Here is a 26488-nt window from a genome sequence, read left to right on the forward strand (position 1 = left end):
GCAATCATCAGTACGTATTTTTCAAAAACAAAAAAAATCAGCTGCTAGTTTTGTCGCGGCATTTCATTCTATCGGGTTGAAAAAATTCATATAGGTATTTTAATCTTTTTTTTATTAATAATGTGTGATTTATCAGTACTAAAAATCAAACTCAAAATATACCGTGTAAATACATCCTGAAATTCATACTTAACTACTGAATCACCCTCTGACTATCATCATTACGTTGAATTGTGGCTAATTCCAAGAGGTTAGTGGAGAAGAAGTGGATTAAAGAGGGGGCCGTGGCCCGTAATGCATCGGACATGTGTATGACCATTTTAAATGACATCAACTAAATTATCGACTGCTATGATTTTCTTTAATCTTTTGACCATAAAGTTGCAAGGATTTCAAACGTTTTAATGTATTAAAAATGTCACTCTCTAATTCCGTTAAATCTAAAATTGCCCTCTTAATGAAACCAGAAAAAACATTAAAATGACAAGGGTGAAGTGTTGATTTAGTTTTTGAATTATCATCTCAGTGAAAATTAAGTTTCTGAATTATTTTTTGGTAAAATAAGTCCCTAAATTCATTAAAAATTACTAATTTCATCCCTACAATTATATTCAAAGCTATTTTATCTAGTTTTTCATCAACTTAAGTCACTAGACACACTTTAGAGCGTAGTACCATCATTTTCTCTCCTATAAGACCTTAACATTACATATAGGTTGCGAATCTAACATCTAATTGACCCTCCAAATTTAACTCGATACACTATTTCTTTATGAAAAATTACCAATCTACCCTCCAATGTGTATCACATGCAAGTAACGTGACTTAAATTGACGGAAAATTGAATATAGTAGCTTCAAATATAATATTAGGGATGTAATTGGCAAATAATTGATTTTTCTGAAGAAAAAAAATAATGTAGGGACCTAGTTTTTACTAAGGTAATAATTCAGATATTAAATTGGCAATTCACCCAAATTACAATTGTTACAGAAATAAGAGAAAAAAGTAAAAACAACGCTATAATGTCCTTTACGTTTTCAGCATTCACAACACAAAGTTTGCAATTACACATAGAGGAAAATAAATGCGGACTCGAACATGGAGGAAGCAGTTTTGCGAGAGAGAAATATAGAACAATTCATATGACAATCTCATTGAGGGTGGATAGTTATTCAAGGATCATGTTTTTTGGGATAAGTCGAAGTAATATGCTGCTCGAATTTTTTTATGTGGGAGAATTCGGCTCCATAACCGCCATATGGTGTCGGAGTTGTTCTGATTCATGTGTGGAACATTATTGAGTGTATCCTGAAATAATATGTTGTTCTAGCATGTTGTGCGCCGTTTTATATGAGTTCGGAGAAAGAAATTGAAGAATTCCGCAGAGAATTTCAGCAAGCTCAACGAGTGGTAAAATTTCGATAAAGTTTTCCACGTAGCTCCGAATCACATTCGGCAAAATTCTATAGAAATCTAACATTTGTATATTCGTGATAGCATATAGCATTCTGAGAAGGTACATTTTAATCTTTCAATTTGGTAGTGCTGTTGCGACATGCTGGTTAGGCTGGTTTATCGTTCAGCTTCTTTGCATGCTAGATTTGAGACTAATATGTCTTGTGGAAAATTATGGAAAAATAATAACATCATTGTAAATGTATTTCTTAGCTTGCCAGGGGTATACGGAACGCCATTTGGAAAGAAGTCGAGAAGGCTTCAAAATCTTCGTTTTCCCATATATGTGCAGCTTTAAAGGGAATGCATTTTTTACTATCTTCGTTCGAAAAAAATTGAAGGATAACTATGACGAAAAGTCTGAAAACTTGACACAACGATCTTCAATGCCTTATGATTCTTTCCCAACTGGTTGTGCGTTAATATTCATTTGGAAATTCAACTTTCTGGTAGAAATCATTTAAGTGCACAAAATGGGTTTTAAGGCATGACCACCTTGCTCCCATAGCTTTGTGAGAACTTGCCCCAATCGGAGTGTTGATCAACATGGATTGAGTTGCATATTTAACTAGTTGTAGACTTCAGACAATAGGTTTGCGAGTTGAATTTGTGATGCGGTGTTGGTCCGCACAGAGCCGAACCTGCATTTTCGACCTGACTTGGAAGTATGGTTGTCACTCCATCTTAAAGTTCATACTTGTAAGCTTTTTTTAACCTGATCATTCATGCAAGCTTCTTTTGGAATAAGCCAAGTCCACTTTTGCTACTCCATGTCTTGTGTGCTAGCGAGTCTTTCCAAACTAAGCATTTTAGTCGAAGATTGTGTCGCAAAATGGTGCTCCATGTGTTGGATCTTATGCCGATGGTGTTGCTCATGGCAGATGTCGTTGGCCAAGGGAATATGATTCTTCTTCTAGGGAAAACACTAGTTGTTGGAACCAAATTTGCACACATCTGTGGATAGAGACGGTATCGAAATCACTCATTAACTCTGCCAAGGGGTGAATGGGGGGGGGGGGGGGAGGGGTTCATTAAGAGGTGTGATTGATTATGGTTCGGGCTTCCTACATATCTTTGTGGTTGGAGAATCAAATCACGTGTAGTTCTAAGAAAGAAGTGGTGTGATGTGTGCTACATCGTGAACCATCCTTGACAAAGATCCCTAACTTAGGCATGTTGGAGATGTTTCTCCATGTCTACCGTCTACGCGTAGATGAATGGAGTGTAGAGAATATGGTAGCCTATGTTAGGCGTAGAGAGAATGTGTGTTGTGACTATTAGATGATCAAAAAGAAGTCTGGAAATTAAAACTATGTTTGGATGAGGGAAATAAACTTGGAATTTCAATAAAAGTTAGAATTTTATAAATTAACATGCACCAATTCCCTTGTTTGGCTTCATAAACATAGAAATTTCGAATTTCCACGTGGAAAAAAAAAACTTGGAATTTGGGACCTCCAATTCCCAATTTTAAATTCCATGTAAATATGTGTTATTTCCCAATTTCTATGATTTAAGAGTTTAAAAATAACAAATTTCGTATTCAATTCCATTATTCTTTTAGGTTAATCAAACAAGAAAATTCACAAATTCTATAAAATAAATCTCGTCATTTCAATTTCCATCATTTTAAAATTCCTTAGGGATCTTAAATTTGTTCATCCAAACAGAGTGTAAAGAGATTCCCCTAGATAAATACCTAGCCTGGACATTTATAAAGGTCTTGAGAGAATAATCCATACTAAATCGGAAAACTATTTATGAGGAAATTTAGGATAAGCAAAGAGAGCAATGGGATCTTTATTCTATAAAAGGGATCCTTCACTTTCACTGGGAAGAGAAGCAAAGAGAGCAAAGGAGGGCAGAAAGAAGAGCAAAGAGAGCAAACCCTAGTCTCTATAGCCTCTATGTACATTGTAACCTTCATTGATATAGTGAAACCATATTGACACCAATGTGGACGTAGCCCCAACTTAGGGTGAACCACATTATATCTTTGTGTTCTTGTGCGTTTGTGTGATTCACGGTCGAATTTATATCGGTCCAAGTTCGACCCAATTTTCTGCATCAATAATGTCCAATCCTTCTAGAATTATGATTATGTTGCCTAATCCCCAAGGTATCCAAATTCGACATGAATTTGGATTTTCTTACTTGGGAGACAACTAATACTTATAATGGCGTTAAGCCTAGCCTGTCAGACTAAGGTTGTCTAACTACATGTTCCAACTAGTTAGCCTGTTGGAATATCTTACTCCAATTTGACTAGGAAACTTGACTAGTTTGATTGTTTGAGCTCCATGGGCTATAGGCATTATGGTCATTCTCGCCACTCGGGTGCTAAGTGTTAGAGGCGTAAAATTCATGGTTACACATAGCCGATTTCTACAAAACTACAACCTCAAACCACTACCAATAGAACCAGTGAAACCTGTGGAGTGTAGTTGTTGTTTTGCATGTGGGTTTGGATGTCAGGAAGTTGATAGACTCAAGAACTTTAGTTCACCAATCTCTCTAACGAATTTCGGTTGAAACACGATGAAATGGCTAACTGCTTCCAAGTGTAAAAAGCATGGGTTGCATGTTGTTTATGAATTGAAATCGAGAGTTTTAACTTATGTGTACCTATATGTTCATTTCCCCAGTTTTTTACAAGAGAAAACAACCAAATTTCAACGAGTTTGTTGAAGATCTTGAAGTCAAATGATTATATATAGGTTCTACTAAGTATTTCAGACCTTTTGTGAAGTTTTGGGTGGAAAATCCATCAAAATGAGCTAATTTGGACTTTTGAAATAATTTATGGAAATTCTACAGAATTTGCTCGAAGATTCCTATGGCGGAGCATGGCAGTGGACTTAACGACATTAACATCGATAGCGGCGGAATCCGTTAGTTCTAACGAAATCATTGATGACAAAGGTAAATCCTGTCAACTTCTCCTGTTTGCATGCACAAGCACGTTTACTCACCTCACTCGTGAGTAAGTGTGCACTAGGTGGCACGTGGCAATGTCTGCAATGACGTACTCGCCGACAACAGCTGCAATGATAGTGGCACCAACAACCAGATGACATGTGGCGGCTTGTGACCATTTATATTGTGGAGCGTGACGGCTTGTGCTGTGGTGCGTAAGGACCTAAGACTTAACCTAAGGTTTGTCGACATTTTAAATCACATCATGCACTCCATTTTTACTAATTCGGAGGCATTTTCTAGAAATAGCATCACCGTTTCTAGAAAATCGTATCATTGATTTTAGAAACAATGTGACCATTTCCAGAAGTATTGGCACTAGGGGTGGGCAGGGGCCGGGCCAGGCCCAAATTTGAAGGGACCAGACCGGATCCGGGTGCAAAAGAGACGGGTCGGGGATTACATTTTCTTATATAGGAACCAGACCTTACTCGGCTCGGTTGAAACGAGCCGGATCGGGTCGGGTCCAAGGGTCTTTTTTTTTTTCGAAAAAAAAAAACTAGAATTTGCATTGATTGCACAGTTTCACCAGTGCAATAGATTATGCATAGGAAACCCAAATTATGCAATAGGGAGCCCAGATAATGTAATAGGAAATATTTCAAAATATTTCCAATTCCAAATGCACCCACTTCCTTATAAAATCTTGAGCATAAACATCTTCGAACAAAGCAGATCAAGACTTAGTAGATTAATACTCACAACAGAAACCCAGATAATATAATCCACAAAAAATTGAAGCACATAGCTAAATTAACAAAGTTTAAATATTTAGCAGGTCATTAGGTATATAGGCATCACAAGAAATCCATGATAAATACGAATAGATCTCGATATGAAAGCCCTAATACGAAGCTAAGAGTGACCTAACACATATGATGGCCATTTCAAAACTTGTAAAACATACATCAAAATTCCTAACAACCAGTAAGTCCTCACGTATGTGCTTCTGCAAGATATAGAAAGTAATGAAATCTAGAACAGAGTATCCAAAACATAAATAATTCACCTATACAAATCACACCAGAATGACTTACTCTTTCATCAAGATTACTAAGAAACTTCACAGCACGCAAGATGGGGCAGAAAAGCCGAATCTCATTCATCCAGTTTCCAAGAGTTAACTTTGGAGCAACCACCATATGAGGGCCAATTATTCCTCTAAACTCATGCAGGTATCCCAATAAGGAGATGGTTTGCAATGTTTTACCAAGCCCTTGATGGAAGAGAACAAAACATATTCATCATTAAGATAGCTCACACAAAGTAAATACACAATTCAATACATGGAAGAAAGGAAAGATTTAACCCTGTTAGCTGCAAATCGGTGCTTACCATTTCATCTGCAAAGATTCCATTTATTCCATTTTCATAGAGTCGTATGAGCCAGTTCAAACCAGCCAGTTGGTAATCCCTCATCTTCCCCTGAGACAAAAGGAAAAAAGAAAAGTCTTAAACCTTAAATTGTGAAGTACGTCATTTGAATACAACCTTCTGAAAGTTAGAGAAAATCAACTAGATTTAAGAAAAGTCTCTCACAAGAAGGTTGTGTCAACAACCATGTGGTTCCAGCCCCAGCCAAACCCTCTTCTTCCTCCTTAAGGCATTCTTCTTCCTCTTCCTCTTCAGTTATTTTGGAAGCATGGTGACCTTTAAATTTGTGATTAAACAAGTAAGCACCAGTAAGAACTTTTAAAATCATACTTAACTCATGCAATAATCATAACCAATTAAAGGCATTCATCCTACTTTTTTTAAACAAAAGAAATTCTAGCTCAAAAATTCAATTCCTATTTATCTCTTCAAAGAAAATAAATTACCGAAGACAATAATCAATGACATGATAGTATAGATTGAATACGCAAGACTCTTCAATGATTATTGAACTTACTTTCCCTTCACTTTCTTCTGAGATGTCGAGCATGCGCTTGCTGATCTTCTTGGAGTAAACCTGCAGGATCTAAATCTTGTCCTCCTCGATGAGGGGAGAGGACGACGCACTCGAGATGACAAATGAGAGGTGACAAATCGAGAAGATAGGTAGTGGGCTGGCTGGGTTCTGTAAGTCTGGTCCCTGGGATGTCAAATCGAGACGGTGAGAGAGAGGTGAGAGAGAGGTGACAAATCAAGAAGATGGTTGTCGCCTAGGCCGTCGTGCTGTCGGGGTGGTGAAGGGAAGGGGACGACGCATTGCAGACTACGAGAGAAACTCGATCGACAAAGTGAGAGTGACAGTCGAATTCGATAGGTTGAGGACGAGGAAACCTAAAACCAACGATTCAGATTGGATGGAGAGATGATCTCTTCAATCTCATCCATCCATTTTAACTAAAAACGGGCAAGTCTGGGTACCTGCGGTTCCTATACTTCAGGAACCGGTTCGAACCGAAAATTTCAAAGGCCCGCCCCGCCTCGTTTCTGTTTTTACAAAATAGGAACCGGCTCGTACTCGCCCTGACCTGCGGTTCCTGTACCTGTTTGCCCACCCTTAATTGGCACGGTTTCTAGAAATAACATCACCATTTTTAGAAATAGCATCACTGTTTCTAAAAAAAGTGTCATTGTTCTTAAAAAACAAAATAAAAAGAACAAAAAGAAACTACTAATATAATAAGAAAAGGGCTTGAGTTTTCATTAGTTTGTTTAGAAATTATTGTTGTTAAGAAACAATGTTTCATATCAATAAAATTTTATTAAGTATTTTAATAAAAATTTGTTGATAATAAAAAATAAAATAAAAAGGAGGGAGGAAGGAGTGACATGAGAGAGAAAAGAGAGAGACGATAGTGATGGGTGAAAGGAGAAAGAGATAATGGTGACAAGTGAAAAGAGAGAGGGAATTCGGGTGAGGGATGACGGGAGAGAGGGACGGGGATTTTTTTTTATGAAAATAGACTTATATTAAAGCTAGAAACCACAGGAACAACCGGCACCAACCAAATTGAAATTTATGACTGGGCCAACAAAGTTTGGTACAACACCATCCCATATATGATTGGAATGAAGACTAAGCCCATGTTTAGCAAAAGCATCCACAACAAAGTTAGTTTCCCTAAAAATACGCCTCCAAGAGATGGATTGGAATTTTGTTGCCAACTTTCAAATTTCTACTATCGCAACCATTAAGTTCCAGGGGACAGACTAACTACTAAGCACATAGTGGATTACTTATCTTGAGTGGCCTTCCACTTGGATCTTAAAAACACCTTTTTTTTTAGGGCAACTGAGAGTCCTTTCTTCAGCACCATAGCTTCTGCCTTATATATCATAGCTCCATCAACATTGAAGGAACCACCACCCAAAACATTCTCTTGATCATTTCTTAACATGAACCCTGCAGCTGCATTATGAAGACTGACTGACCCATTAAAATTTTGCTTTATAAAATTAGGGTTAGGAGGGTGCCATTTAATGTTTATAAGCTAATCTGGGGTTTTTTTTTTATTTTCTTGAAAGAAGGAGTTCCCAGAGAGAAAGCAAGAGCCCTGATTCTCACATGGTAAATAATAGTACCTACGAAATGTTTATTGTTTCTGTCATTCCATATTTGCCAACAAAGAATCAAAACCTAGCTTAACTTGCAAAGTTTGTCAGTAACAACATAACCAAGATTAGAAAGCCAATCAATAACCCTATTGAAATCAGCATTTAAATCACTTGGCATAATAAAATTACAAGTATGCCAAACTAACTTTGCAAAATCACAATTAAAGAAAAGATGTGTCTGAGTTTCATCTTCCTTGTTGCATAAAGGGCATTTAAGATCAATGTTTTGGATGAACTTACCGAGCCTTCCTTTAGTTTGAAGTCGATTATGTAGGAACATCCATTCAAACATTTTAAATTTAAAGGGAAGTTTTAACTTCCACATTCGTAAAATCAACTCACCCTTGACATCCAGATTCCAACAATTGTTTTGATTCCATATAGCTGACTTAACTAAAAACAACCCATTTTTAGAGCTTCCCCAAATAAGCGTATCCCTGCTTTCATCTTGAGGAATGACAATATTATAAATTATCTGACCAATCTCTAGGCTAACAAGATGTTCAATCTTATTTATATCCCAACACTTGTTTATAATGCAATCATTAACTGGAAGATTTCAATTGATATTAGCATGTTGATCTTTAGGGATGAGACGAGATAAAGGGTAAGGAAAAACCTAATTGTCACATCCTAGTGTCGGCTCCGCCATAGCACAATATTGTCCGCTTTGGGCCCTAGCCACGTCTTCACGGTTTTGTTTCTGGGAACTCACGAGAACTTCCTAGTGGGTTACCCATCCTAGGATTGCTCTCACCCAAACTCACTTAACTTCGGAGTTCTGATGGAATCCGAAGTCAATGAGTTACCAAAAGGTCTCGTGCTATATGGAGGTGGGCATGTACATATAAGGCATATCACCCCATCTCCGTTGGTTGATGTGGGATGTTACAATCCACCCTCCTTAAGGACCCGACGTCCTTGTCGACACACTCACACCACACGGCAGAGTGACTCTGATACTATTCTGTCACACCCCAGCCTCGGCTTCGTCATAGCATGATATTGTCACCTTTGGGCCCCAGCCATGCCCTCACGGTTTTGTTTCTGGGAACTCACACGAGAACTTCCCAGTGGGTCATCCATCTTGAGAATTCTCTTGCCCGAACTCGCTTAACTTCGGAGTTTTGATGGAATTTGAAGCCAATGAGTTCCCAAAATGTCTTGTGCTATGCCGAAGTAAACATGTACATATAAGGCACATCATCCCTTCTCCGTTGATCGATGTGAGATGTTACACTAATTGTGGGACCAAAACAAGATATCTTGACCATTACCCACCATCCATCTCGAACCCTTGGCTAAAATATCACGACAATTGAGAATGCCTTTCCAAGCTAGATAGTAGTATTGTCTTATCTTTTTATTCATAAACTCTTCTTGTGTTAGGTATTTCATTTTAAGTAGTTGCACCCACAAGTTGTCTTCTTCCATTAGAACTTTCCAGCCTAACTTTGCAAGGCACGCATATAAAACGATCAAGCTTTTTAATACCTAGACCACCATCCCATTTACTCATACAAGCCCTATCCCAAGAGAAAGGAAGGATTTTTCTTCCTCTACCCCAAAGGAAATCCCTGCATTCGTTATTTAATTTATGCATTACTCTTGACAAGCATTTGAAACAAGACATAACATGATTAGGCATTCCAGAAAGGTTAGATTTAATAAGAGTTACTCTCCCCATCTTTGATAAAGTATTAGCTTTCCATCCAGAAAGCTTTTGTTTAACCCTTTTTAAAAGTTCATTTTTCATTTAAAGGGTCATTCCATAAAACAATATTATGAATTCCAAGATATTTTCCAATAGTTGTTTTATGTTGTATATGGAGAACTTGAACTATATCATTTCGGAGTTGGGACGACGTATTATGGGAGAAATATAAAGAAGATTTATGAAAGTTTACTTGTTGTCTTGCAACCCTAGTAAACATATTAAGGATACTGAGAATATTTCTGGCACCTTTAACAGTGGCTTTGGCAAACAATAAGTAGTCGTCAGAAAATACTAGATTAGAAATTTTAAAATCCCTTGGTGAAGAAAGGATACCCACATGAGATTTTGGGTTGGACGCAATCAAACTTAGATACCTAATTAGGGGATCTATGCATAAGATAAAAATGTAAGGAGATAGAGGGTCACCTTGCCTAACATCCCGTGTCTATGTGGAACACCATTGATAAGGATCGAAAAAGATGTTGAGTAATACATGTCATAATTAGAGTAACCCTTTTGTCATTTAAACCAAATTTTTGTAGCACATACCTAATATTGTCCCAATTGAGGAAGTCATCATAAGCTTTTTCCAAATCAAGCATGATCCCATCACCCCAATCCTACCCTTCTTCCTTTTAAGCAAACATTTCATGGGCAATAAGTGTATTATCCTGAATTGAACGTCCTGGTGCAAAAACACCTTAATTTTTGGATATACATTTATCCAATAAGGGCTTAAGCCGTTGAATTAGGGTTTTTTTATTTTTTTTATCACAAATGGTCCCTGAAATTGACCCTCACCCTCAAGATGGTCCCTAAAATTAAAAATCAATCAATATAGTCCCTGAAAAAAAGTGTCGCAAATCAATGTGGTCATTCCGTCACAATTATGTTAAAATTTCCGTTAAGTGCTAATGTGGCACATATATGGACCCACAAGATTTACCGGGTTTTTTTTTCACAAATGGTGCCTAAAATTAACCCACACCATCAATATGGTCCCTGAAATTGAAAATCAATCAATGTAGTCCTTGAAAATAGGTGTCACAAATCAACATGATCATTCCACCACAATTCTATATAAAAAAATTGTTATGTGCTGATATAGGTTTAATAATTAATTAAAAAAGTTGTCTAAATACCTTTTTGCACAATGAGATTTTTTTTTCTTATAGTAAGGCCTACTTCGAAGAGAGCTCATTATTTCAAGGCAAACCTTGTCGTTCTTTGCATCACCAAACCATTAGGGAAACGTCGAACAAACTTTCCATGATTAGGGTTATGAGGATGTTGATCACCTAAATGTTAACGGTGATGTCCCAGAAATCGTTGCCAATGAGCCAAGCTCTCACCAAAACGGATTTCGATCTAGGTTCAATTCGGTGAAGATTGTCGAATTGTGTAAACATGAGTGTATTGAGATTTTTTTTTAGAGAATAAATAGCGAATGAGGTATAGAAATGCAGACTGAGAACAGAGGTGATTGCATAACTGGGTTTTTGGGTTGAGTTTTTTTTATTAACTATTAAATTATTAAGCCTATTTGTAATTTTTTTTAAAATTTAATTAGACCTGTGTGACCCATTTATGTGTCAGTCAACACATAACAAAATTTTTGACAAAATTGTGACAAAATGACTACATTGATTTGAGACATACGTGATGGACTACATTGATCAATTTTCAATTTAAGGGACCATTTTGATGTTGCGAGTCAATTTCAATGACCATTTTGATGTCATGGGTTAATTTCAAGGACCATTTGTGAGAAAAAATGACTTATGAGGCCCATTTATGTGCCACATCAGCATTTAATAGATTTTTTAATAGAATTGTGACCATATTGATTTGTGATACCTATTTTTAAGGACTACATTGATTGATTTTCATTTTTAGGGACTATCTTGATGGTGAGGGTCAATTTCAGGGACCATTTGTGATAAAAACCCTTAAAAGATCTTGTTGGTGTGATCTTTCCGTCACAATTCTATTAAAAATTCCGTTAAACGCTGATGTGGCACATAAATGGTCCCACAAGATTTCCGGTTTTTATCACAAATGGTCCCTGAAATTGACCCATACCATCAAGATAGTCCTTGAAATTTAAAAATGCCTGCACATTAATGAACTTGATCATTGTCCGAAGTGTTTTGATCACACTTCCAGCTAATTTTGACACATTTCCCAAAATCTGGGTGTTGAAGCCACATTTCTTCCAACTTGAATTGAAATGGTTTTTTCTGTTTCAACTCATCATTGGTGGTTAAAATATTATGGCTATGATCAGATCCAAAGATTGGGTAATTATGCAAATTTGCATCACAAAATTCATTAATCCAAGTTGGGTTAGCAAGTGCTCGATCTAATCTTTCAAAGATAATCAAATCATCCCTATGACCATTAGTTCAAGTAAAAGGAACTCCAGTTGCAGGTAAAGAAAGAATGTTCCATTGATGAAAGCATTCATATAAGTGGTGGTTACTCTATTACCTCATAGCTTTTCATTAATAGAAATAATGTTATTAAAGTCTTCCATCAAACACCAAGGTTTTAACCCTGGATTGAAACTCAGAATTTCCTCCCAAAGAAGATTTTGTAAATATTTTTTAGGGTAGGCATAAACAAAACTTATAAAGTGGACTAAGTCATTGCTAGTTTCTTTGACCTCACAATGAATCAACCGAGAACAAGAACTAATAACATTAATCAAAATTGCAGAGGAATTCCAGCATAAACAAAGGCCCCTAGATCTTCCAACACGATAACAGCAAAAACCTTATCAAAATATCTAGAATAGAAATTAAATAGGGCCTTATCCATCTTCACTTTTGGTTCCATTAAACAGAAAATGTCGAGCCTAACTAGATTACAAAGGAAATTAAAATTACTACTAAAATCTTGATGACCCCACCCTCTGTAATTTCACTATAAGCACTTCATCAGTCTATCTCATAAAGGTAGCTAGCTCCCTCTTGAATTACTATCTCCTCACGGACACGCTTCCTTGGACTTCACCCTCTAATTCTAGACATAGTAGGTGGTGGCATATGTCCCTCTACAGCCATGGTAGTTGCCACAACATCCCTAGAAGACTGTTCCATATCCACAGCCCCCCGAGTTCCCATCACAGGTCTAGAATTTGAGTAATCACGGTAACACACAGCAAGCATTCATAAGAGAAACACACATAGTCATACGTCACTAAATACATATAAAACACATCACAATCCATAATAGAGTTAGAATAAAGACTTGTAGAGTTATGAAGTTTAGGGTTCTTCTCGTTTATCCCTAAGTATGAAATAAAATCGTAGTAACTAAACTCACTAATCGATTCCAAACACACCGTACCTTAATCATGTCATCTCCACCTCTTGGACTAAATCTGCCCTAGGCACCCATTTACATTTGGCTACCTTGCCAACCTTTTTTCCCAAATCCCTTGGCGTTTTCACTTCACTACCATCCTCACTGGCATGCTTCTTTTCCAGTTTCTTCTTCCATTTAGGAACCACTGTGGTCCAACCCTCCTCATCTTAAAGATCACCAGACATCCTCACACATTGTTCCTCACTATCTCCTACTTCATCTTCATGATTAACTGCCATAAGAAAGCATAACATCACCTCACTATGCAGATCATCTTTCACATCCTCATCAACTTTGGTATCCTTAAGGAAATAAACGGTTCATCGTAAAAACACGCTCAATAAGGAAACACCCATATTCCACGTCATTCACTATACAAGTGTGCCCATCCAGCCTTTTCATGCCACAATGATTACACACTTCAAACAACTTCTTATAGCTAACTAGCACATGTTGATCATCATCGTCATTGACAATCAGGGCTCGCTTCAGAGGGAATCTGAGATCCACCTCTACCAGAACCTTGACAAACACACCATTAAGCCCAAGAGTGATTTCATCAACCTTAACAATATCTCCTAGTGGTTGAGTAATAGTTTTGATAATATGTTCCTCCTTGTACTTGACAAGCAATCTGGGAAGTATAGCCCATACCACCAGCTTAATAATCGAATCCAAATCGCTAAATTCAGGAGTCCAATTCTCTAAGAGGAATATTTACCCCCTAATGTAGCAGGGTCGATGGTTCAGCACATATTCGAGGTTAGCATCATTCGAAAACTCAACAGCAAATCATTTCCTTCCATAGTGATCGAGAAAGTAATTGTTTTCACTTTATTCCTCCAGAGTTTCCACTTGATCAAACGGGCCTCTAAAGGCTACGCAAATATATTTCCATTAAAACTCTAGCCTTCATATGCTCCACATTCAGATAAGAGCAAATAGTGGTGTTGACCTTAGTGACACCACGTTCTATAATGAAGGCGCTAAAAGCTTTTTCCACTACAATATGATCTTTACCAGGTTGAGGGATGGGGAATGGATTAGCCCAACTAGGAATGTGTTGGTTAGTGCAAATTTGAGGTCTCCTAGTGAGGTTGGAGCTAGAAGTGGCAAACTGAGAGTTGGCCATGGTAACAAAAACTATCCAAGGAAGGTTTAAGTTAAAAAAAAAAAAAAAAGCTTAAGTGTGAGGTACCAGAGAATATAGTCCTAATATAAATAGCAGAAGATGAATGGAACCCAACCGTGAAAAAAAGAGAGGAGAAACCTCCCACAGAAGGTTTTCCTTACACAGTTGGTTTCCTTATCAGTGGTCATAATGAAGCTAGTGGGTAGTAATTGGTTATCGAAAAAAATCTCAGAAAAGATAATGATGCATTTTAAGTAATCAAGACAAGGCAACCCTCTAAGTAACACAAGCTTAGTGAATCTAGGCCAAGCAATTAACACAGACACTTTGAAAATTTGAGAGATGAGCCATATGTAATCAAGAAACCCTAATAAAAAATAATTAAAAGCGCAACCAAAAGAGGGTAACCAATGAGAACCAACACAACTATCAAACAAACAATTATTAGTAAAAGGATCTAACAAGCAAGCATGCAAATATAATCTAACAAACGTAAAACCAATCAAAGTAACTTGGAATATCAAGCAACTTCTCACAACAAAACCAAAATTAGGACTAGACTTAGCGAACCTTAATGATTTAACCCAACAAAACACCTTATCACCCAAGCAAATTCAATCATTGACAACCCTCGAATTCCTATGAACAAACCCAGCACAGGACTCAGAGACCAAAATCATGCATCTAAAAAACTTTAATAAAACCCTAATATAGTGGACCACCCTTTAGTTTCAAGCAAATTAGCTAAACTGTGATAGCATCAAAACTCAGCAACCTCTTCTTAACCTTCAAGTTACCAGATAGCAATGGAGGAAGAAAGGGAAAGAGAAGAGAGAGAAATGTTTTTGGTAATATTGTATTGAGTTTCCAATATAACTGTTCGAGGACAACCCCACCAAATTGATTACATATATGTTTCCACTAACACCAAATGCTAGCTGGCCATACGACTAAAACAACTTGATTACTACTAATTAAAGTACTAGTACGCTACTAATTGCAGTCAAGATAATCACAATCAATACATTGCCCTCTTCTTCAGATAAACCTTGTCCACAAGGTTGTAATCACAGAGGAAAATCTGGGAATTTCTTAGCCAACTCATCATAATCCTCCCATGTAGCATCTTCTTCCTTGCTACCCTTCCATTGAACGAGTATCTGCACTCCCGCCCCATTACCTTTTTTGTAAACTCGCCTTTGCAGAATTGACATTGGTTCCCAAGACTGCAACCCATCTTCTGTCACCACATGTAGGATTGTTAGAGGACTAACCCCTAGGCCTAAATGCTTATTCAAACAGCTAACATGGAAGACATGATGTATCTTGGAATCTGTAGGAAGCTTGAGTTTGTAAGCTACACTCCCAATCCTCTCCACAACTTCATAACGGCCATAAAACCTAGGATGTAACCTGTGATAAGTATATGCAGCCAAGGATTGCAATTGGTAGGGTGCCAATTTCAAATAAACCAAGTCTCCAACTTCAAACACTTTCTCCCTTCTATGCTTATCAACTTGTGAAGCACCTAAGATAGGTCTTCAAGCACCGATTAACCACCTTAATTTGTCCATCACTCTGAGGGTGGTATCCTGAACTCATACACAGCTTAGACCCACTCATTTTGAAAAATTCTTTCCAAAAAGCACTGAGGAATACAGTGTCTTGATCACTCACTATAATTGCTGGCATGCCATGCAGCTACAAACTCTTGAGCTACCATAGTTGCAGTATATGGATGTCCAAGAGCAATAAAGTGAGCATATTTTGATAACCTGTCCACTACCACTAGAATAACAGACTTGCCTTTGTAGTTGGGTAAGCCACTAATAAAATCCATGCTAATGTCCCTCCAAACATGTTTAGGTATTAGAAGTGGCTGGAGTAAACCTGGTGGTGACAAGGTCTCATACTTGTTCTGTTGGCACACCCTGCACTCGGCTACCCAAGACTTAATATCTTTTTTCATTCCCACCCAATAAAAGCTTATTTTCAATCTGTGGTAGGTTTTTTGAACACCTTTATAGCTGGCCATAAGAGTGCAATGATGCTCTTCAAAGATCTTGTGTCTCCAAGTTGATTCAGGACCAATCACAATCTGAGCTTTGTATTATAAGAACCCATTATCAATGTGGAACTTTGACAACTGGGAAGTGACAGTGTTGGTGTGGATGGCAGCCCTCAGTTCTTCCTTCTTTTGTCATACCCACTCATCTTTTTCCAATTGGCTCCTCAAATCATCCAACCACCTAACGTAAGGGTATGTGATAGTGACACATTCCACTAACTCTTCATTGTGGTTTGTAGGTAGTGTAGGGGCACTAGGTACCCTTGATAGAGCATCAGCCACCACATTTTCCACACCTTGTTTATATTGGATCTCATAAGCATATCCCAATAGTTTTGAAACCCACTTTTGTTGGAATGGGGTAGTGACTCTTTGATTTAAAAAATATTCCAAACTATTGTGATCTGTTTTGATGATGAAATGTTGCCCCTGGAGGTAATTTTGCCACTTTTTGATGACATGCACCACAACTATGAGTTCTCTTTCATAAGTGGACAGAGCCTGGTTCTTAGGGCTTAAAGCCTTGTTGGAGAAAATAATTGGTTTTCCTTGTTGCTGCAAGACTGCTCCTATCCCATTTGCAGAAGCATCACATTCTATAACAAATGGGATCGAGAAATCAGGAAGGGCTAACACCTTAGGAGATGTCATGACCCTTTTTAATTCTTAAAAAGCTGAATATGTTGCCTTAGACCATATGAACCCATTTTTTTAATGAGTTAGTACAGAGGGCATATCTTACCATAGCCTTGTACAAACTTTCTGTAATAACATGTCAACCCCAAAAACCCCCTTAGCTCCTTCACATTCCTAGGGACTGGCCAATCCAAAATGGCTTGTATCTTAGTGGGATAAGCTACAACTCCATCACTGGAAACTATGTGACCCAAGTATTCAACTTGTTGCTGACCAAAAAAACATTTAGACTTCTTTACATATAACTGGTGCTGCAATAATAACTCCAAGGTTTGGTGCGAATGAGATATGTTCTCCTCCCATGTTTTACTGTAGACTAATATGTCATAAAAAATACCAATATAAACTTCCTGAGATAGGGTTTAAAAATATCTTTCATCAAGCTTTGAAAGCTTGCTAGGGCATTCGTAAGCCCAAAGGGCATCACCAAAAATTCATAGTGTCCCTCATGGGTCCTGAAGGCAGTTTTCTCCACATCTTCCCCATGCATTCGAATATGATGGTAACCCGGTCTTAAATCCAACTTGGAGAAGTATCTAGCGCCAAATAGCTTATCCAACAAGTCATCTATGAGTGGGATAAGATATTTATCCTTGATGGTGATGTTATTCAACTCCCTGTAATCCATGCATAATCTCCAAGTGCCTTCTTTCTTCTTAACCAGTAAAACGGGAAAGGAAAAAGGGCTACGGCTAGGTTTGATAAAACCATAGTGCAACAACTCCTGTACTGCTTTTTCAATTTCAGTTTTCTGTAAAGGTCCATAATGATAGGGCCTTATATTGGGTGGCTTTGCTCCTAGTAGCAATGGAATCCTATGGTCATGAGTGCGTGAGGGAGGTAATGCGGAAGGAATAGTAAAAACCACCTCAAAATTGCTCAAAACCGTGTGCAATTCATTGAATTGGGAGGGAGTGAGCTCTAATGTGTCACTTGTTCCAGCATCATTTACTGATGTGATGCACCGAAATATCTTGTATGGAAGATTGTGAAGGTGCATAATGAGTCAATTTAAATTGCTAGGGTCCCACTTGAAACTCCATAGTCAAATTTTGGAAATCCCACAAGACTGGACTTACTGTGGATAGCCACTGGACCCCTAGGACAACATCATAACCCCCAAGAGGTAAAACAAACAAATCACTGTAGCAACCATATTGTCCCACTTTCAGCTGAACTTGTCTATAGCAACCTTGACTTTTTACTCTACCCCCCATCAGCAATCATCACCTCAAAGGGCTTTGTAGGTTGAAGTGACCACCCCAATTGCTTGACTAGTCTAGAGTCGATAAAATTATGGGTGCTTCTAGAGTCTAACAACATGCTAACAGTATAATTATTAATCAAAACTTCCACCTTCATAGTTTGAACTGAGGGCTTGGCACTAATGCCATAGAAGGCACACTCACTCATTGCCATGCTTTGTAACTCCACAGGAAGAGCATTTGGTTCTTCATCTCCAAACTCTTTATCAGAAACTATATCCAACATGAGAAGCTGCTTATGAGCACATTTGTGTCCCTTATCCCACTTATCATCACAAAACCAACACTTACCTCGTTCTCTTTTTCGCTGAACCTCATCAGGTGTTAATTTCTTATAAGGTAACGCAGGGACTCGGTTCCGTCCCGGGTTGGGATTAGGGAAAGGGTTTGGTTTAGCTGGAGGAACATGTTTATGGGACACAATTTTAAGATTCATGAGCTTAGCATCAATTTTCACGGCAAGAGCAATGGCATCATGCACCGAAATAGGTTCAGCAGTTTAACATCATACTGTAATTCATGCTTTAATCCCCCAATAAAATAACTCTTCAACGAGGGTGCGGAGTAACGGGGAAAATTCGCTGAGGAATCATCACCGTCGGTGAAACGGGGAAAATCCAGATGATGCAGCCATTGAGGGTGCGGAGTGAAACCGCCTCCATCGAAAGAGTCTCTACGCTGAAAACGTGGAGTTTCAAGATAACAAAAATCGTAGTCGTCAGTCACAAACGGAGTAGGATTCCGCAGCTCGGGTCCCGGAGGAGGTTGAGTGGTAGAAGACCCAACGCCGCCTTGAACTCCAGGGTCACGATGAAGATGCTCCAAGAGAAGGGCAAACTTCGTGTCCAATGAGGTGAATCTGGTGTCCGAAGCTGCCTGGATTTGCTAAGGAAGAGCTTCCAAAACAGTTTCCACGGTGGATAGGCGCGATTCCAGTGTAGACATCCAAGAATTAGTGGTGTGGCAGGGCATACAAGAGGGAGGCTCAGGATCGAGAGGATGATACCAATGATATCACCAAAACTCAGCAACCCCTTCTCAACCTGCAAGTTACCAGATTGCAATAGAGAAAGATAGGGAAGGATAAGAGAGAGAAATGTTTTTTGGTAATATTGTATTGAGTTTCCAAAATAACTGTTCGAGGACAACCCCACCAAATTGATTACATATATATTTCCACTAACACCAAATGCCAGTTGGCCATACGACTAAAACAACTTGATTACTACTAATTAAAGTACTAGTAAGCTACTAATTGCAGTCAAGATAATCACAATCGTAACAAACTGTTACACACTAGCCACCACCAATTACCTAACCTAATAATCCTCCAAAAACCGAATAATCTAAACGCAACTTTACCCTTTGCCGCTGTTGCCCACCAAAAGGGCCAGACTTAAGAACCCTAACCCTAGCTTTCCCATCTCACAAAAGTTTTTTATTTTGAATTCTTTGAGATGGAGAGGGATTGGGAATATGGGTAAGCTTTTTTAGTTTTTCTTATCATTTTTTATATTAAACTTTTGCTCTTTTTCATTAAAATTCAAGTCTTTTTTCATTAAATAAAGTTATTAGATAGTTTTTAGTTAAAAAATGGGTTTGGGAATGCCCTTTTTATTAAAGCTCTCTTATATTTTATAGTAGATGCTACATATGCTGGTACTCGCCAGTATGATAGACAGCTAGTAGATGCTAGCATCACACAGGTTGATGTCCGTGTATACACAAGTGCATGTACTCGCACTAGTAGATACTAGTAATGTATTGTAGTTCCTCATGTATGATTTCTGATTTGTGACTGACATGTAATTTTCAACTATATATGTAGTAGATAGTAGTTACTAGTATGTAGTTTAAAATTATACATGATTTCTAAAATGGGCGTTATATTGATTGACTAGGATTCACACACACTTTATTTTTCACCCTCAAGATCTAGTAGGATAGAAGTTGCAACAAGTGACGACAAGTGGGCTTGACAGTAGTACATCTCTTATACGGAGTAGGGTGATCATAATTTTTGTCTTTTATCATAGTTGTAAGAGCAGTTCTACCCCTAAGACAAATGTGCCAGCACCCAGCACATTTATTCACTCAGTAAATAGTGATAGACTCCAATGAACAATAATAGGCCAAATGCATCTCCACCCCTAAAACTAAATAGCCTAGTCAATTTTATTAATTTTTATTATAAAATAATAATTTTAATTTTAATTCTTCTTCCCACTTTTCTCAAAAGGGTCTCTCTGGACTCTTTTTTCTTCCATGATATACACAAGTTCTTGTTTATATGTCAATTGGGTTTCAAATTTCAAATTCCATCCACTTTGTTTCTCTGCAGAAACATCAACTTCCATTGACAAAGGCCATTGAATCTTTGATGGGACATCATCACTGTTGCAGAAGAGAAACCCCCTCCTTGTACCCGGTTCTGGTTTTCTTGGCGGTGGTCGCAGTGCTTCTTCTTTTGTCGTCTTTGATCTCCTTTGTGACAACCCGTTCCTAGTTCTACGATTTTATAAAATTTAAAAGAATGAATTTACGAAAATTCCCTAGAGGTGAAGATTTTGACTTTCATTGACCAACGTGTAGAGAAACGTATGACTTATTCACTTAGCGCATTTGTATAGTACTCGTTGGTACGAATGCATAGGCGAAAGCCGTTTGCGAGTTCGGATTATATCGGTATAGTTACGGACGTTTGAAGTTGTAAAACTACAGATTGTGGGAATGATTTAATTTCCACATGTGGGTTAAAGGTTAAATTAGTTAAAATAAAGGGGACCAATCAGATTTTTAGGGGAAAAAAAAAGGACCTTAGGAAGGGAGAGAGAAGCTGAAACTTCCCCCCCCCCCCCAGTTTCGTCAACCCTTGCACCACCAACCCAGTTTCGACCCAGGTGAATGCCAACCATGATTGTTAGACACTTAGCCTTGTTAGAGTTATGTGTAACTAAGGTTACATTCCTGATTATGAGTACGGCACCAATTGAGATATGGTAGCAATATGTGAGTTGTAGCAGAAAGTTGTGGGTAGGTATTAGAATGATGGAGATTGTGACACGAAAATTTTATGGTATTGACGATGTTGCCTGAGAAAGTAGTGCGTGAGCACGTTTGAGGCTTGTTCACACGATGTATGTGTATTTCTCCAATGAGGGACAAGATGGTAATATTGCACCCTCGTTCAGTTACATTTAGTCGTTTACTTATTGTTGGGCTTAACCCAATGTTATTATACACTTACCTTTAGAGTAAGTAAAGCTACGAGTGTGTGGGTGAAAACTTTCAATGTTCAATTTTGATTTAAATATATCTATTTTGACTTGATGCTTTCGTAAAGGATTTTATACTGTAGTATTGTTTTGAAAGAAAATGAAAAGTTTGAGTTTGGAGGCATGAAAGAGGAATCACTGCACTCTGATCGCGACGGAATGACATTATCTTTTATGCAACCGCTCTAACTTGATTTCCTCCTTCCATGTATGTATATATATACTTTTTCCTATCTTCTAGAGTTCATTATGTTTAGCTAATGATTTCAAATTTTGGGGACAAAATTTTTTAAGGTGGATAGATTGTGACAACCCGTCCTTAGTTCTACGTTTTTATAAATTTTAAAAGAATGAATTTACGAAAATACCGTAGAGGTGAAGGTTTTGACTTTCATTGACCAATGTGTAGAGAAACGTATGACTTATTCACTTAGCGCATTTATGTAGTATTCGTTGGTACGAACGCATAGGCGAAAGCCGTTTGTGAGTTTGGATTATATCGGTATAGTTATAGACGTTTGAAGTTGTAAAAATATAGATTGTGGGAATTATTTAATTTCCACATGTGGGTTAAAGGTTAAATTAGTTAAAATAAAGAGGACCAATCAGATTTTTAGAGGAAAAAAAAGGACCTTAGGAAGGGAGAGAGAAGCTGAAACTACCCTTCCCCAATTTCGTCAACCCGTGCACCACCAACCCGGTTTCGACCCGGGTGAATGCTGGCCAATTCCACCATTTTTTCAGGTAAGTTTAATCCATCCTTCAGCTGTAACTTCTTGCACCACCTTCCATCTACCATTTAAAAAAATCAAGGGTTTTAAGGCCTATTTCGGGTAGAACTCCACCGGAGAACCCAGGGTTCTCGTCGGCGTTTTGTCATTCCGATGAGTATCATCATTCACCATCACCCTTAATCAACTCCCATTTGACCTAGGAACAAGACCCAATCAGTTGTAGGGGCGTTAGAACATCAAGGAAGTCGAATCGAAGAACACCCATCTTAGGGTTTCCAGCGGGTTTGAGCGAATTTGGGGCTTTTCCCGGCCAAATTGGACTTGGCCACATGTATAAAACTTGATCCACTCATTGATATCTTCATTTCTATAAATTTTGGTAATTTAAAAAAAGAGTCAAATTTTCCAGCAAGTCGCCTGCCGACCGCCACCCGTGGCGGCGCGTGCGGCAGCGGCCTGGCTAGTGGGCCAACGATGTCCTTTTAAGTTCAATTAGATGTTCTGATGTCATAATTGATATCCATATGATGTGGTTTGATTATTTGAACTTAGTTTCATTACGATACATCACTTGACCTTTATATGAATTGATGATTCGTCCGTTCGATCGTCACCAAACTTTAATACATTATAGTACATAATATTTGAGGACCATAGAAACTTACAGATCGGGAGTCCGACGTACAGATCTTTTTGAATTGGATTTGTAAGTTCATAAAATAAAGGGGGTGTGCTATCCACACACCCCATTTTACTTCTCACACATCCCTTGATAATTTATGTCTGTTGATCTTCTTCAATTCATTCGATCCGACAGCCGAAAATTAAAAAGGTGTGTGAGAAATAAAATGGGGTGTGTGGATATCACACCCAAAAATAAAATGTTGACCGTCACTTGGTTTTGGCAATTGGTGGAAATCCGACCGTTGGATCATAATGAAACATTAGGATGTGGTTCTAGAAACATAATGTGAATCTTTGGAAGTAAAAGATCAAAAATCCGTGATGCTGATCTTCTGAAATGAATTACGCAGGGATTTGTTTTATGTAAATTATGTATTATATTGGTAAGAACTCTGAAACGTGATTTGATAATTGTTCTAGGCGACATTGGTTCGTGATGTCTCGATATGTGTGCTAAGGAGTCGTAGCGTGGACCTCAGGTGAGTGGGTCTTTTCCTTTCTATCGTGTGTGTGTGTGTGTGTATATATATATATATATATATATGATTGATAATTTCACAAACGTTTATAAATTGATTATTGCTTATGATTACTGTGAATGCTTTGAAGTAATTATTGTGAACTACGAATGACTTGATCCCTGTTTAGGGTACGTAGGTAGTCTAACGAAACGTTAGATGCAGCCATACAATAAATGAGACTAAATAATTGAGACAATAGCCTTGTTTAGGGAATTGAGTAATGTGAGGGGCATTGGTGGAAAATGTGAGATTTAACCTTATGATTTGGTGGTTAAATGTTGGTCATAAATCAATGTGTGAAGAATCAAGAATTTGAAGTAAGGAAACATAAGTAACGATAGTTAATTAAACTAGTGTCTGGTTGGGCTTATCACTGATAATTATTCCCGAAAATAAATAGTTCGGGAGTAGGGCATTACAGCGTATGCATTTTTATGCCACATTATATATATATATATATGTATATAATTGAAAATGCTATAACATGGTTGAGTATCAGATTGCATCATGGTTTATCTATATGTATATTACCTGCACATAATTATTGTGAACGCTTTGAAGTGCAAAGGTGAACGTAGGACACCCAGGTAAGTTCAGGTGAGTTTATGGTATTAGTTGAAATGATGGAGTTGTGGCATGATTACATGTATGTTTTAGGCAACTCCAACCTTGTTGTACAGATTGCAATGATAGGCAACTCCGACACTATCGTACAGGTTGCCCATGAGTCGTATAGGTTACAATAGATGCAGTTAGAGCTCATAAACCTGCACACCGGTGTTAGTGCTCCGGCCCGTGGCCAGGGCACAGTCCTTCACGTGATGTTCACCTTCCTCACCTTACGCTCACCTTGGATCCAAGGTAGGTGCATAGTCCTGTCGTACATACCACTATAGGTGGTTCCGACTTGTAGGTGACCCGCGATTATTCTCACAGTCTTCACGTGATCGTAACAATTGAGTGTACTTATTTACATCCAGTCCTGTTGTACAGACCACTAGAGGTGGTTCCGACTCGTGTGTAGGGATATGTGATGAGCTAGCATTGACTGATGAGATATGGATAAGTCATACAGGTCACTATAGGTGACTCTGACTTATGTGATAGCATTGACTGATGAGATATGGATAAGTCGTACAGGTCACTATAGGTGACTCCGACTTATGTGCTAACATTGACTGATGAGATATGGATGAGTCGTACAGGTCACTATAAGTGACTCCGACTTATGTGATAGAATTGACTGATGAAATATGGATAAGTCATACAGGTCACTATAGGTGACTCCGACTTATGAGCTAGCATTGGCTGATGAGATATGGATGAGTCGTACAGGTCACCATAGGTGACTCCGACTTATGTGCTAGTATAGGTTATTAAGAACATGATTATTTATATTGCTAATGAGATGATGTGTCGTGGTATACTTCTAGATTTACTGTTAGTATACTTCTGATTTCATACTTATACGTAGTATGATTTTCCGAAAACTATACAGGTTTTACGGTGAGGGGTTACTACCTTTGATAATTGAAATGATTTTGAAAATCTTTGTTTACCCACTCACACTTTCTATTTTGCACCCCTCCATGTTCTTTTAGCAAAGTTTCGTATCGACGCACTCCCAGTTAAGGTGGCTCCGTATGATGGTATAATTATTATCTTACCTCACTGTACTTTTCTTATGCTCTGTATCACGTGTGAAATGGGTCCATACCCGCTCACCGCGCACTATGTATATAGGCACTTTTAGTTTTAAATTTATTTACATTTTACACATTATCACATTCTATGGCTTCGTCACCTTCCAAGTGTTGGCCAGCATAACTCGATTCGGAGTTCTAGTGGACATTCCGGGTCGGGGTGTTGAAACCCCGAAATTTGAGATCAATTGGGGGCTCATAGCCACGTCGTTGCTGTTGCTAGCGGTTGTGCATTGGTTGTCGTCATAAACTCCCAAAGCGCTATGTTTTGTGCCTCCACCATGTTGCAAGTGTGGGCTCAGAGTCAACCTCAGCCGCGAGGAGCTCTACACTAAGAACCCGGAATCAACCTCCCCATTTGGATTTGGATGAGCTCTGCACCAAGAACCCTGAATCTCTCTCTGCCCCGAAATCAACCTCAGCCTCGAGGAGCTCTGCACCAAGATGTCTCTACGACACGTTGATCGTGCGGAAGGTTGACGGCCCAGCACGTTAGATGGCTCGGCATATGGGTCTGTCGATTTTAGGCAGGTCTCTTGCCTGGCTTGGACTGGGTGCCGGTTAAAATGCTGGGCTGGAGTGGATAGCCTGGGTGCCAGGCTGGTTTTTTAGCTGGGTGCTGGCCTATCAGTTCCCCGGTGGAACTGCTCTAATAATAAAACCAAATTTATGGTTACACTTGCACATTGCATGACTACTGCATGCCTACTTGCGTTTACTGTTACTTTACTTTTGTGCTCTAAACTTATCTGACATGTAATAAAAAGAATAATCCCACTGGTATGCCCTTTTGCGAAGTTGTGTTTTAACTAAGTTTTCATGCAGGATTGCTTTTTTTATTATTGTACATATTGGGAGATTCTGTAGGATTTTTATTGAACTTGAAAATAATTAATAGTAACATAGTAATTACCTTACTTATGCCTTTGTCACCACACAGTGTCCACCAAGATAGCCTGATTCATAGTCTACCTGGTTATCTATGTCGAGGTATGTCATAAATGATGAGTTTTCAGATGAGGTTCACCATGATTTTATCTTAAATGATTTCATTTTTTCAGTGATTTAGTGATATAAAATATTTTAAAAGAGTAAATTTAAGTTAAAATACATGTTAAAGTTGTTTATAAATGTAAGAACTGATTGAGCATTGAAAAGAGGAGTTTTCAAAAAGCAAGAAAAAAAAAAAAACAAAAGCTTTGCAGTATTCCCAGGTGAGTGGGTTTATTTCTTACTCTGGGACCACTCTTTAAGTATCTATATACAATTCTTATATTTGAGGATTTCTTTAGGTATCAAGTGAGTACCTATATGTTGAAATACTTTGAGAACTCCTATTCCGAC

At 38.1% G+C, this 26488-nt stretch overlaps 1 protein-coding gene across 1 annotated transcript; it reads right to left on the bottom strand.

Moving 5' to 3' along the window:
* Positions 1-5278: 5278 nt before the first annotated feature.
* LOC139191128 (ISWI chromatin-remodeling complex ATPase CHR11-like) lies at positions 5279-6957 on the bottom strand. Its single transcript, XM_070811680.1, has 5 exons — positions 6894-6957; positions 5951-6084; positions 5721-5859; positions 5472-5650; positions 5279-5383 (listed from the first exon to the last, which is right to left on the bottom strand). The coding sequence occupies exons 1-5, from the start codon at positions 6955-6957 to the stop codon at positions 5279-5281; spliced, it is 621 nt and encodes a 206-aa protein (XP_070667781.1).
* Between the last annotated feature and the right edge of the window lie 19531 nt (positions 6958-26488).

Source organism: Malus domestica, chromosome 14, assembly GCF_042453785.1.
Source record: "Malus domestica chromosome 14, GDT2T_hap1".
NCBI classification, from domain to species: Eukaryota; Viridiplantae; Streptophyta; class Magnoliopsida; order Rosales; family Rosaceae; genus Malus; species Malus domestica.

Coding starts and splice junctions, on each gene's coding strand:
- LOC139191128 (XM_070811680.1), bottom strand. CDS start 6,957: ATGGTGATGTTATTTCTAGAAACCGTGCCAATTAAGGGTGGGCAAACA. Junction 6,085..6,893: donor AACAGGTACAGGAACCGCAG/GTCAGGGCGAGT, acceptor ACAAATTTAAAG/GTCACCATGCTTCCAAAATA. Junction 5,384..5,471: donor TTAGTAATCTTGATGAAAGA/GTAAGTCATTCT, acceptor TATATCTTGCAG/AAGCACATACGTGAGGACTT.